This window comes from Poecilia reticulata, chromosome 15 (genome assembly GCF_904066995.2).
Source record: "Poecilia reticulata chromosome 15, P_reticulata-male-v2, whole genome shotgun sequence".
Lineage (NCBI taxonomy): Eukaryota > Metazoa > Chordata > Actinopteri > Cyprinodontiformes > Poeciliidae > Poecilia > Poecilia reticulata.
The window spans coordinates 8,176,371-8,191,243 of record NC_088844.1 but is presented as its reverse complement, the minus strand read 5'-3'; the positions used below and the strand labels follow the sequence as shown (position 1 = coordinate 8,191,243).

Sequence of the window (14,873 nt, the reverse complement as noted above, 5' to 3'; positions counted from 1 at the left end):
ACCCGCTGAAAAAACAGACCCAACTGGGGGACGGGGTGTCCGGTCCTCAACCTGAAACCCTGGGAAAGAGCTGGGATCTGGCAACCTATGGAGGCGGCCCGCTGAGTGGACGCTAGAAGACAGAGGCACAGTTTGTGCATGTGTGGATCCGATTCTCAAAGCGAAAGAGATGGGAATCAAAGGACTTTAGCGATGTTGCGTGGAAAACAAAAAGGTGTTCAAATGCCAAACTAATAACTCGTTCTGAGCTTGTTTTCTCTGCCAGACAAATAACGACAATGTAGCCGTCTAAGTTAAGGATCTCGTAAAGGAGTCCACCTCGTTTTATTGAACTTTGGTCTTAAATTAATGCCAAGTGTTGATGATTCTGGGCACTACTACTGCGGTCAGGGGTTGACAAGTGCATCGTGACCGTTCGACAGCTATGCAGCGAGAATCATCGTCCTTTTCATGCCGAATTGTTGCCAATTCTTGAACAAATTTGTTTACAAAATAGTAGGGCATCTGGATTATCCTAAGGCGAGGAATTATCTTTAACTTTCAAACTCGTGTGTTTTTATTTCCAGCCTACCTGACAGCTCTGATGACCGCTTTTAGCGGAGCTGAAAGATCCTCCACAGTGATGTCACAATGGCAACCTTTCTCGTCGAAGGAATCGTCCGTGGTCATGCCTGGGTCCACTGCAAGAGACAGCAGCACTGATCCATCAATCAGCACAGGCCCGTAGAAAATCATTTCCAGTCCGAGAAACCCATAAAGCACTTTCTTCAACGCGGGTCTCTGCAGGAGACGTCAAGAATTCTTTTTAAAGCTGATACTATTTGGCCTTAAGCAGGTGAAGATTTATGGTCCGTCTGGATGGCAGTATTAGGAATTAGAAGCGATTTGCCAACTGAACTATGTAAGGTTTTAGGAGGTCCATCCATCCATCCATCCATCCATCCATCCATCCATCCATCCATCCATCCATCCATCCATCCATCCATCCATCCATCCATCCATCCATCCACCCACCCACCCACCTCATTTACAATGAGTTTGACGTGGAATACTCTTATAAAAATTGATCTGTAATTAATTTCAGAATTGCATCATTCATGGTAGCAGCATGCTAGAGTAGGTTTGCTTTGCTTGTTCTTTTTTTGTAGACTTTTGCTTTTATATTTCTTTAGTCAAAGCATTGCATGTTTAGACAATCATTCCCTCTGTGTTTGGATGCCGTGCAGCCGGAAGGATTTTTATCCTTACTTTTTTTTTTGGCTTTCGAGCAGTCGTCGTGATGCATAACCATGGCAACAAGATATTGTTTTTTACAAATAGGAGGGGCTGTTTAGCATCTAACAGCTCAAATAACACCTGAACTGCAACCTAGAGATCCCCAATGAGCTGAAAAGGAGGTTTCATTGATGTAGAACAGCACCAAAGAGCAGACAGAGAAGGAGGAAGTTCAAACCACCTCTTTTGTTGATCTTAGAGGGAAAGGATATTATCCCCAACTCCAACATCTCTCTGAACCAGACAGAGATTTAAAAAGACGTCTGTGTGGCATGAATGGCTGTTACCAGAAATCCTTCCTGCCCACAGCATCGCAATCAACAACAGGTCTTTGGAGGTACTTGGATGAGATGGGTCAATGGCATTTAATTTGCCTTTGAATTGAACAGAAAAAGTTTGAAGAAGAAAATAATGAGTGTATATTTCAAATCTCTGTCTTTAGTTAATACAGATACTGCAAGCTGTGAGGAAAAAACTTCAGCGCTTTCTTTCTATTCTGTCCTGCTGAGAGATTTCCTATCATCCAGTAAATCCTATGGGGTAAAAATAACATGGGGAGAGTTTAGAAGAACAAAAAAAAAAAAAACATTTGTACATTTTTTTAATGATAAACTGAATGTGGACTAATCTAGATGGATTACGAAACACAAACAAGTTATAATAATAATAATAATAATAATAAAAGATAAGTCTCTCAGTCCTGCTTTCAACAAATTATCCAACTCCCTCACTGTAATGTTTCCTCAGATGGGTTTCACTTCCTGTGGAGGCTGTTCTGGGATCTTATTCAATTGTCTGAGTGCATGTCAATTGAACCGTTAATGGAAATAAACTCTTGAGAAATGGGCCCGACACAAACAAACAAAACTGATCTGGCAACAGCAAAAGGTGCTGAAAATCCTTCTTCAGTCAAGTTTTACATGAGAGTAACGGGAGACCAAAACCAAAAGAGAAATGTTAGGATGCTGGGCTATGCAATTACTTTTTCATTTCGTTTTATTTCTACTTCAGGCCAGTTATCTGGGGGGGGGGGAGAGTTATTTGTAGGTAGTACAAATTTAAAATGTATCCAGAAATTAGAAAAAAATACATATATCTTTCCTGACCCCACTGAGGGGCAAGGGTGTCAGAAAATGGATGGATACATATATTTTCATGCAGTAGAAATCAGAAATCAGGCTAAACTTTACAGCTGAGTGATTTACAAACATCTGAATCAAGGAAATAAAATTAAAAAGTGATGTTTTGGTCTTTATACGCTGCTGGTCATTTAAAGTTTTATTCCCTGCTTAGCAGGGAATAAAACTTATATATATATATATATATATACTGTATAAATAACTGTAAATATCTCATGACTTTAAACTTGTGAAAATCTAATTTTAACAGCCCCTCTGTATTCACAGTGATCCTTGGCTGGGATCACTGAACAGAACCCCAGCATCTCCAAAATAAACAGGAGACAAAGCCGAGCATGAAGCACAACATGGAGGTCTATCCTGTTTGTGATAGGACAAACACAGAGCAATGTGAACCGCTGTCTTTTATTTTAATCTTCAAGTATAATGTATCATCCTCATAATTAAGGTTAGTGCAGATTTTTGACTCATCATGACTCATTATTTTACTTTTTTATTTTTTATTAATGGATCTTCACCTTGACTGGTGACAGGGAAACTCAAGAATTCTGTCTTTTTCCAATTAGTGAATGCACCACATTATATATTTGCCAGGTGCTATAATGTGGAGCTAATCAACACAATACTCTTCAGTGAGGAAGTTGTTACTGAAGGAAGAAGTCACAGTTCGACATAAGTTTGTGATTTTTAGTGTTTTAAAATTAATGCAAATGAGAAGCAGAGACAGTAGATGCTATTTAAGATGACACCGCTTTAAAGGTGGAATATAAATATATATTTATATTTTGTGTTAAAATACCAAACCTGTGCTTTACAGTAGGAGTCTCAAACTCATTGTCAATTTGGGCCACATCAGCATCTTGATTATCCTCAAAGGGATGCTTGTGGAAGAATATTGAGTTGTTGAAATTATCTATTAAACTAATGAAATATTACAGCTTTCTCTGCCTTCAGAAAATACTTCTAAAAAGTAAAAATTACTTAGCATCCTTCCAGACTGATGTAATTTGGCACTACAAAAATAAAAACTGATTTGATTTGACTGATGCAATAATGTTTAAGCACAGAGCTGTTGTTTTCAGCTTCTATTTCAGTGGCCTGAGATGGTTACGGCAGGATGGATTTGACGTGAGTATATATGCTCTCTCACAGGTGACTTAATATTGCCTGTGCGTCTACTACAAATGTTTAATGACTGGTGATGGCACAAAGGCTAGAAAGAAACATTCTTAATGGTGTAATTGTAGTGTTGCAACACAAACCTAAATCGTCCCAAATCAGTTTTGGCAGATGAAATGTAGAAAACTAGCCACAAAATGTCCACTTGGTTCATCTGTGATTTTAAATCTGCAGTCTTGTGAACCGATGTCCTTGATATGTATTAGTAAATTTCCTTAAGCAAATCCTTAAAATTTGAAAGCTGCAACCTGAAGTTAAAAATCCTATTGATGATTTTGACATAGTTCATCTGTTTAATCAAAGTTAACTAGCTGAAAAGAAAAGAGAAGAAAAAAAAAGATGAATCCTGGTGAGTAAACCAACTGTTTGGTGCCATGCTCACCGTCTGGAGCAGCGGTGCGGGTCTGACTCTTCAGCCTCAGCGATGGTCTAAAGCGTGTCCGATCGTTGAAGCTCCAGCTTTTCTGCACTTTGGCGGGGCTCCCGCCCATTAGCTCACTGCTGCCCACCACCTCGTTGCCAGGGGAACAGCGCTGGCGGTCATTGATGGATGTCTGCCTACTCTTCATGCTCTGACCTCGAGGACTCGCCATCCGGACCCGCTCCTTAAAGCTCAGCTTTTGACTGAGGGGACGGCCAAAAGAAAAAAAAAAAAGAAAGAAAAAAAAACAGAAGAGAGGGTGGAGTAAGCTGATGGATTCAGAAAGAGAAACAGGAAAGCAAAGGAAAGATTTGAGATAAAAGAGGTGAGGTGACAGAAGTGTGTTTGGAAACAAGAAACAATGGATGCTGACTGCAATCATTTCTCCTCAGATAGTGAAAAAACGTTCAGGCGCAAAGAACAACACTCTCATCGTTTCCCTCTGACCAAAACCCATCCATCCAAACAACATGCCCAAAACTTTGAAACAGAGCCAGAAGGGCCGCCAAGCCACCAAAAAGTAAAAACCACCTCCTCTCTGGATCCTGAGGTGCCGCAAAGCGATGAGCTGATAATATATTCATCTATTCTCTTTTCAAAACAGACTTAATGAGATTTTTAAAGGTGATATGTAAAGCGTGGTACCATTAATACATCATCACCACATTCATTTTGAGTCCATATTAAACAAATTACACCAGTACTGAGAGAAGCTTGTTAAAACCTCACTATGATTTACTTTTATATCTTTTTTTATTCCCCTTGGTTGCTTATGAAGGTGTTTTTTTTGGGGGGGTTTTTTGCCAAAAGACAAAATCCTCCACGGACTGTTTTCATCTCTCAGTTAATCTTGCACCACTTGGAAGCAAAAAGCTCGGAGCATCAGCAACTTTAGACACAGAATACATTTTTTTCCCCCCACATTAGTCACATATTTATTAATTTATTGGTGTGAATGCAAAACATGAGTCATACTACACTTAATGAATAGAGACCAGCATGCAAAAAGAAAGACATATGCATTTTTTCCCCAGCATATCTTCTGCAGATGTGGTTATAAGTTTACAAACACTTATTATTAGCATGAATGTTAATAATTTTAGGATTCTGATGATTCATTTGAACTCTTTCCCAGAGTGGAATGATTGTGAAACATTCAGTAGTTGTGGATGCATTCAGAGGCTCGTTTGTCAGATTAATAGTATCTTTTGAAAAAAAAAAAAAAACCTTATAAAAAAAACATAACAGAAAGACTTGAAAACATAAAAAGTTTTTAATATTTAATTTATTCAATGTGAGTGTTATATGGGTATCTCAAAAAATTATTTTAAATCGATGTCAGAGAAATTCCCCCATATTCAAACTGGTGCATCCGATTCTTGCTGCTACTACATGCATGCCACTCTGGAAAAACATAGTTCAAATAAATAGTTAAAAACACAAGACATATTTAACATTCATTCCATCGTGAGGGTATATTAGCGTCTTACTGCATGCCGTTTGCCCTAAATCAACTAAACCTTCTCAGCCTCTCCATCTCTTGTGAGTTTTACTGGTTCATAATTCTGAACAGAAATTAGGAAATCAATAATGACAAAACTACATTTTTTACTACTACTACTACTTCTTTTTTTTTCTTTTTTTTTACCAAAAAAGGATGTGCTCCTAAAGATTGAAAACAAGACAGGCAGCCGTAAAGCAGGAAGCATGCAAACTGTTGAGTTGAGTCGACTGCTGTAACATCCCTGACCAGTTAATGGGTCAGGGATGTTACACATTGTTATATCACAACACAGTCACAATTTGAATCAACATCAAATTGATTCATTTGATGTTTTTGTTGTCTAGATGAGAACAGCTGATTATTTACAAAACTACCACAGCTGCATTAAAATGCCCAGAGGAGATCTTCTGCTGAGCTGCAGTGTCTCATGCAGAGATTATGAGGAAATTCATGAGATTTCCAGCTTGTGGACAATGGTTTACAGTATTGAGTGAATTCTCACTTCTCTGTATTTCGCTGTTCATGTAATACTTAAAATTACATGAATTCAATTTGACATAAATTTGACCACTTTTTGAAGGCCTTTCAAATTGCTTTCATCCAGGAAAGCTTGTGTGTACATTCACAGTGCGCTCTCTCGGTCAAGGAAAATCAGATTTTACGTTTGGTTTTATGTTGATTTTTATGTTTTTGTCGGAATGTAAGGATTAGCTACAAACTTGTGTAGGAGTTGCCTGACTTACTGCTAAACAGACATGACCAGTCTGGAGGAGGATACAGTGTACTTAGAGACAGATGCTGACCCTGCAAGTTAGAGATGGACTCCTACGAACTTCCTTTTCAAAATTTGGTTTGAAAAAAAAAGAAAAAAAGTCTCCAAACTCAAATTTTTAGGGTAAAAACATGAGTTTAAAAGCCCTTAATTATCACCTCCAAATCGCTTAAATGTTATCCAATGGGTCCATGACAGTCAATGGGTTAAATGCAAGTACTGAGCGCAAAAATTCACTTTGAATTTATGGCAAATATGTCTAGGATTGAAGAAAGGAAGGAAAAGCAGATAAATAGAACATTAATGGGCTGAGTTTATGTCCTCTGTTTTCTATTCCCAGACCAGGAAAAAGCTAGGTGTGCTAGCGGTACCGACAGCTAGCGTCCCTCCTCCGAGGTCTGCTGTGAAACCTGTAGATGTAATCTGAGCTGTTAATGAAAATGACGGTGCATCCGATTGGTCAGTACAGCAGTGAGTTACCGTGGCAACCAAACATAAGCAAACTCAGAGGCCCTGCTGACCAAAGAGTTGATTTCTTAGTGAGCTGTGGGGGGTTTTACAGATACAGCTGCTACTCCCAATAAGTCTGTGATCTGTTAACGTCTAAAACGAAAACTCAACTTCATGGATGACTTCAAAACAAGAGCCCATCTCTTAGGTCTGTTTGAGGTTGTTGTTTAATTGCTTTCCTAATCCATAAAAGACACAACCGTCAAATACAAAATATCGTAGGTAGATGGTTTTTAGACCCAACACAATGTAATATTTGCTGCAGGTAGACGCAACACTCTGAAAGACCGTCAAAAAGTCTGGAGCACTACTGATTACGACCTCTGTTAAATGATTACAGGAAACTTTGGCTCTGAAAAAGCTAAGCATGTGTGAGCTCTTTTGCAGCTTTGACACGATGCTGTAAATGACATAAAATGCACTTATTGATGAAAGAAAAGAAATATATAAAATAAAGGGGAATTTAGATTTTGACTTTAAAACTTTGGTCAAAATATTGGGAATAAAATAAGCCTCCAAGTATAAAATTATAAAAAGATAATGACAAGCATTATTCTGGTTCTGATGTAATTCCCCTTTAAATTGTAACTTGGAACCAAGGTCTCGTTTGCATTCAGCAGGCAGCAGGCAGAAGTAGCTGTCTCAGACAAAATTTTTATTTATTTTTTTATCATAAAAGAAGGGACCAAGAGGATTTGTATGAGGAAGGTTTTTTTTTTGTTCTCCTTCATGCTATTAGTCAATCGTTCGCATGATATTCTGGGCTTAGGCCAGGCCAGAGAAGATGCTACTGTAAATACCTCCTATATTTCCGAGAACACTTTCTGAAGAGTCCCCCATTAGTTAGACCCTTACTAAAGGAGAGAGAGAGAGAATAGGAAAGGGAAAGGGATAAGGAGGAAGAGGAATTGAGCTGAACGAGGTCAGAGACTTTGCTTTCAGGACTGACACACACTCAACACTCACAGAAGGGCAGAGGACACGTTTCAAAGAGGAAAAGCTAAACGGATAGCGGCATACACACCTGAGCTCAAGAACCTCTCAAGTTGGGATGAAATACATGGTTAATGCATTTTCCTGACACCGAATCTATTTTCTCAGCCAAAGGTTTTGGACTATTTTTCTTTCCTGTCACAGGATGGCTCAGAATGATCCTAATTCTGTCTTTTAAGTGTACTTATCTGCTCAAGCTACACATCACTACATTTGATTTGGACCAGCACATGCACTAGCCCGTAATTACAGAAAAAAAACAACTTTTATATGTTCTAATAAGGATATTAGATGGGGGACAAAGCAAAGGTAAGGCGTTCTGGTCACAGGTCGTAATGAACGTGGAAGAGGTTAGAGTTGTGAGAAAGACACGCACAGAGACACTTTTTAAATTAATAGGAGGATGAATGGAGCTGAAGACTTGACTCGAGTCAAGAATCTGCCCTACAATTACACCTGGAGCTTTCATTTAGAATGGCTTGATCAAAGTCCAAAGTTCACGAGACATTCTCCAAAAGAGATGTAGCTGAAATCAGGCGAAGTTGGGTTAGCAAAACGCTGACTCAAGAAGGCTGAATAGAAATCCAATACAGCACATTTCTTTATTAGTCAAACAATCTTAAAAACCATCCGTCTCGCTAATTTGACGTCTCCGTGACGTAAAGCTTTTGCGTCGGTCTGTCGCATTAACATTCCAATGAAATAAATCAAAGTTTGGGATCGTGTCGTGACAGAACATGGAAAAAGAAAAAGAAAATCAAGGAGTATGGATACTTTGGAAGGCACTGCTGTTTGAACAAATTTCTCACTATCTGTCAAACAAAAAGCTGAAAAATGTGTTGTGTTCATGTTCGGTTTGGCCGGTTTTAGATTAAATGTGACATGTTTGATAGCCTTATTTGCTTAGCTTGGAGTGAAAGCTGTTATCCGAGCCACACTGCCAAACAAATAGCTTGAAACCTGCAGGACTTTGACATAACAAACCAGATAGTCCGCTACAGCTTTAAGCATTTGCAGATAGCATCCAGATTGAAAGCAACTAAAGAGACAAGTTAATTTCACGAATTGTTTATTGGTCAATGTTTTTATTTTCTTGATTTTCCACATCATAGGGGCTGAATTAAACTTAAGTGCGCCACAAAAGGCAAGCCAGCTCAACATACCCCACCTGTCTACACTCATAACCCGAAGAGTAAACTCCGTTATCCTTCATCTCACGCTGCCAAAACACAACTCACTTACACACAGCTTGATATCCGCTGCAGCACTTTGCGGTGCGCCGAGCGTTTACAACTGCTGGTGTTTACAGGTCTGCTAAACGAACATCACAGGCCGTTTACCACGGCACCTACCGCCGTCGAGCTGCCGAGAGTCGACAGTCTGTAAAACCGCTAATAACGCCAAAGCTTTACGTATTCCCTCGGTAAAAAGGGCAGCGTGGAGAAAAGAAAACAGTGTCATAAAAGTGCGGGTAATTATGATTTAACAAGTGTAAATTGGACTTGGCTGCAGCAAAAAGTTTCTAAGAAAGGAAAACATAATTACGCTAAGTCGTTGAAGCAGAAGGATTTCTGGGGAATAGCTGTTGTGGAAGCGACAAAGCCTAATTAAGTCCTATTTTGTTGAAGAATGAGACGTACGATTGTGTGTTTGGCAGAGAGCGCAAACGGATTCTTTTTCACTTGCGTATGTGTGCGGCGGTTTCCAGTTTAAATGCAGATGAAGCTGCTGGCTCAACATAAGGCCTCCAAATGTTGACAAAGAGACGCTGCACTGTAAAAACTATACTAGCGTAATTAAACTCACAAATCTCAGTTGTTTTTTTTAACTCCTCTTGTTCTTGAATCCCCTTTCTCTCGTTTCCCTCCCCCTTTCTTCAGAGTTAGTCAGTCGCCGCTAGACTTTGTGTTTGATGAGTTATATAAATACCATCTCAATGGAAAAAGTGTGTAATGGTACAGACATGGTACAGACTTCTGTCTTTGAAGGCATGTGATAAAGAATAAAGGAACAAACACGCACACACACACACGTTACGTCTTTCTATCTTCATAAGAACTTTGCATTGAAACCATTAGCAGCACATGGATAACTCTAAACTCAGTTCATGCTTTAATCCTGAACCTGGTGCTTAACCCTAAGCATCATGTCTTCTTTTGGGGCAGCGGGTCCTCACAGTATGATATTTGCTGGATAAACAAATATTACAGAGTAAAAGATGAGAAATGCTCAAACACACTCACGCAGCAAAGACAACAATCGACCTTGTAGAGGTGAAGGGTCAAGTCAAGGAAGGGAAGAGGAGAGAAAGATTTAAAAACTGAAAAAGATAAAGTTCAACATGAAAATTATATCACAGGACAGAAGCATACTGCATCTTCACCCAATGTTGCTCTACAGCACATGTCGCACTTCATCTGCACTATTGCAAGTGACTCAAAATACTATTGGCTTTTTTTCTTGGTGCATGTTCAACTGTATGCAGTGGAATGTATTGTATCTATGAGCTGGAAGAAGACAGAAACCAGCTATACTAAGCACAGAAATAAAAAGAAAGAGAGATCTTAACATCTTTGATTAACCTTTATCAAAATAAACCTGCTGATTTGGCCTTTTTACTTTGTGTATTCCAACACAAAGTAAAAAAAAAAGCTATTATAACGCTTTGCAAACCGAAACTTTTTTCCCCTCTCGTTCAGCGAAGCAACAGTATTATCTGAAGTTGCACCAAGAATATGATTAGTAACCATAACCGGTTGATTTTCTGCTTTAATCTTAAACATGTGATCATTTTGTGGTTGGTGAACGCCTAACAACAACTTCCAGGTTTCAAGTTCTTCCTGACAGAAAACCCAAATTCAGCAGATTTTAATGCCAGTGATGAGTGAGGAGGCTAATTTTCTTATAGCATGTTGAGAGATGACTGTGATTTGTGGAGGCTGTGAGAGAGCAAGAGAGAGCTAGACTTTCAGCAAATAACAGGGAGTCCTTGTGTAACAGACTGAGCTTGTTCTGTATTATCCTTCAGAGCGTTTAACCTGCCTGTCATGGAATATGCTGGATTTGAAATGCAAAAAACTAAAGAAATTATCTTTATGTTACTGAAGAAGTACCATAAGATGTCAACTTTTGTCTCTGCTTTCAATAAGTAAAATGTTCTATTTGTAACTTAGTGGTTGCTCACAATAAGAGACAAATAAAATATTTTAACATCAGTTTTCAGACTTTCTGTCACAGTTCTTGTAGTGAAATTAGAATAAGCCAACATCAGAATTGACAGGTTGATGTTGACTAGTAAATCTCTATTTATATCTTTTTTGTCTATTATTTTCGGTTGATATTCTCTGTAGCATGAACATGGCTATTATAACGCTTTGCAAAATCAGCAGAGGTTCAAATGTTTATTTCCACGACAGTAAATGTCAACAAGCTAACAAATAAATATGAGCCATAGCGCACACTTCAAAATGAGAGATGAATACGGCAACAAATATGCAAAGAGCCCAGAAAACCAGAGGAAAGTACATAAAAAATTATGACACAGCATCAGCACTAATCTGAGTTTTACTGCATGTTCAGTGTCTGTGTGGTTTTATGCGTACAAACTGAGAGTCATACAAACCTGTAGGCAGTCTCGCCCTGCTCTTTCCTTCAGTGGTTAGTGGGACACAGGAGGAGGAGACAAAGGGAGAGAAATCAGTTTTCAAGCAGAATAAAATTGTACGGATATTTCCATCAATGGTTAGGGAAGGCATCCAGCCAAAACAACTTCACAACCAGCTTTCATCAAAGCACATGCAAGCTGTCGCCATGCACAGCAAAGTTCAGCATCAGCTCAGAGAAAGACCACAGACCCAGTGACGGCCCTGCAGTGTTGTCATAGGAGTGCCCAGAGCAGGACAGTAAGAATTTAAGAGAGCCACAACAAAAAATATATATCTACTTATTTATTTTGACACCTTTTTGATTTATTTTTAATTTTATGATTTATTTTGGGGGTTTCACATTATCTATTGATTGAACATGTATGCCTTTCAATGACTTGAACATAATTCTCTTGGGGAGCCAACAGGAGCCCAACATTTTTCAAGAGGGGGGGATGGTCCCCTTGATCCCATCCCTTAGGGGTGCCTCTGCAAAAACCTTTTAAATGATTCATTATACAAGTTTTTTTCTTGTTGTGTGTAATTTGTGTCTTTGTGAAGCATTAAGTCAGTCATTGACTGAGCATGTAAATTGGATTAAACTCTGAATATTAATGTGTTGCTACTTTGCAAATGTATTCACGCATAAGGAATTTTTGCACATTTTGTTTTGTTTTCATTGGGATCTTAAGTGATGCACCAAATTCAAAGAGCTGCATAATAATGACGCTGATTGTGTATGAATGGATAAAATACAAAACGTGTGGCATGTGTTCATGTCAAGCACTTTGCAAAGACACGTTTTGCTGCACTTTGTACTCTAATTTAGAGTTAAATTTGGATTCTGACATATTTTGATGCAGTGGTTCATTCTGGAAGACCCTCTTGGCTGCTTCTCTGATATATATTGAAGAAATTCATTGTTGTCATCCTTTGTCTATTTTGAGGTTCTCAAAGGTTTAGAATATTGTTTTACAGCCCAACTTTTTTTTGTTGTCTACCAAAACTTTGAGGCCCTATAGAGGTGTCAAATTTAAAGTAACTTAAGAGAAATGCATGCCACACATTTCAGACTTAAGGTTTTAAAACAAAATAAAATCAGCGCACTTTTATCCTTTCACGTTTGTACCATGCACTAGTTTGTCTTGGTCTAAATAAATATATTTTTGGGAAATCTTAGATGACCTAAATTTGTAGCCATTTTATTTAAAAAAAAACTTTTAAAATAGGTTTTCAATGTTGAAGTTAAAAGTATCAACAGAAAACCTGATGCCTCAGCAGGTCACTGGTCAGCTTCGAAGTTAGAAGAAGGCTGCAAGTTGTACATGCCAAGCAAAACAAGCCTGATTTAGGAGAAAAATGTTAAAAGGTACAGAAATGGTTAGAACTTTTTATAAAGAAGCAGTCAACTGAAAGCAGAAACAGCATCAGCAGGGACAGACGGACATCAGTTGAGGAGCAGGAAACGATGGAAAAGGGGGCTAAACAGCAGCGGCCATGTTTGTAAGTCTGTAAGTTGTTACCTACTTGGCGGGGCTGCAGGTATGCAACGCCTTCAAATGAGGCGTCCAGGTAGCAATAGAAACCGAGTTCTCATCAGCAGCATAACTACGCCAGACACACTACGTGCAAAGTTGACAGGATAAATAATTGTAAAAGAAACGATCAATGGAATGTGGGGAGGAAAATAAAAACGGGTGGGATTGCATAAGTTGGGAACGACATGAGAGAATGATGATGAGGGGGGGAAGGGAACAAAACAAGGAAAAAAACAAAAGAAAATCTTTGTTAGTTTTTTTTTTTGGTAGTGCTGATGCAGTGTTGTAGGGTGCTGGAGGGTAGGTGGGGCGGTGATGGTGGTGCTGGTGGAGGGGATACATGCCTGAGGGGGGGGAGGGCGCTTTGGTAGTGATGCCAAGTGGCTCTGAGGTAGGGACGAGCGCCGTCGGTGGAGTACAGACGCCAAGCCGCCTGAGTTGGGTGCGGGGGAGGGATCAGAGATGGACAGGACACACACATTCATGTGGAACACACAGAAAAACACCACACATTAGGGCAAAAAAAAAAAAACACAGTGAGGGGAAGGAACGGAAATTAATGTGAACATTTGACATACAGGGATGTAACTTGCTGGCAGCAAACAGGAGGTCTGAAATATCCAAGAAGTTTTCAAAACAAGGAGCTTCTCTGATTTGACGAGCCAAACAGAAACCGATACCCCGGCCTCCTTTTTCTGCGTCGTCAGCATTTCAAACACGCAGAGTTTACGTTCGGACAAATTTGAAGCCAAACAGTGCACATGATCAAAAAGTATGATCGAGCACAAGCCAGAGGCTTCAATATCAGTGAGAGAAAATACTCAGTTCGCATTACGGAAGCAAGAAATGTTATTTTTTTAAAAGCTAACGATTCTATGTTTGAGTCTGACACAGGATATACTTGTTCTATTTTGTCCTTCCTGTAAACTGTCTGTTCGTTTAACACACATTTGTTTTCCATTTTTTATTACACGAGTCAGTTTTGAAAAATCCCTCATACTTTTGTTCTACAATTGCAGCTCTGAAGACTTTGTTTTAGGCTTAACAACAATTGAGTGAACATCTTTGATGCTGTTTTGAAAATTAGTTATTTTCTACAACCATCAAACTGCTGGAAAGTTGCTTTTATGTTCAAAGATTGTTGCATTTAAGTTTACACAAATGAGGTTTTATGTTTTATATATATAAGTATATATATAAAATATATATACTTTCAAACATGTTCTTTCTGCACTTGAATGTCTACAATTTGGGAAAATGTGCTATTGGATAGTGTTGCTAACAACTGTTAGCACAGAATCAAATAGAAAATCTCTGTTTTCCAAACTGCAACAAACAAACAAAAAAAACCCTCTCAAGTTGCTATATAGTTCCCAATATGAATTTGATTCAATAAAAAATCTGTCTTTGTTCATTTTAAACAAAGACAAAGCGATTCTGGAGTTCACGTTTTAAACGGTCTAGCATCCTCTCTTATTAAAGATCAGCACAATTAAAGTCAGTAAGTGTAGTCTTACAGTACTGTAAGGCCTTACTGTAAGACTTTTAAAAGGCTGCCAACATTTCCAAACCCATTATACTTCACAATGTGCAAAGGTTAAAAGCTCTAAAGATTAAAACAGAGCAACTTTGCTGCACTAAACACAGCATTCTTGGCGTCTACTAACGTCTGCTAAAGTCAATTTGATTGTCTGTCAATTCGACAAAATGTCTCCAAGGTACTGACAGCCTGTGCAGATGGGTCCTGTGAGGATCCGAAATAAACTAAACTGTATAAAGGGTAAAAAGGAAATCAATGAACAGCATTTGGGGAAGTCTAGCTGACTCTTGTTAGCCTAAATGTAACCTGTGACCTCGGCGGAAAGTACTGGTTTTTCATTTCCAAACACCTCTCTGAT

At 38.8% G+C, this 14,873-nt stretch overlaps 1 protein-coding gene across 7 annotated transcripts in view; it reads right to left on the bottom strand.

Moving 5' to 3' along the window:
- Nucleotides 1-14,873, bottom strand: part of kcnq5a (potassium voltage-gated channel, KQT-like subfamily, member 5a) — a 129,631-nt gene that overhangs the window by 13,835 nt on the left and 100,923 nt on the right. For 2 of the 7 annotated variants that reach the window (XM_081616152.1, XM_008428850.3), the window contains exons 8-12: nt 13,320-13,408; nt 11,416-11,442; nt 7,601-7,654; nt 3,976-4,217; nt 572-680 (exon numbers count right to left, since the gene is read on the bottom strand). In XM_081616152.1, coding sequence (XP_081472278.1) covers nt 572-680; nt 3,976-4,217; nt 7,601-7,654; nt 11,416-11,442; nt 13,320-13,408 — 521 coding nt within the window. Of the gene's footprint in view, nt 1-571; nt 681-3,975; nt 4,218-7,600; nt 7,655-11,415; nt 11,443-12,964; nt 13,060-13,319; nt 13,409-14,873 lie in introns of all 7 variants that reach the window. The other 5 variants (XM_081616151.1, XM_081616155.1, XM_081616153.1 and 2 more) reach the window with 3 other exon arrangements.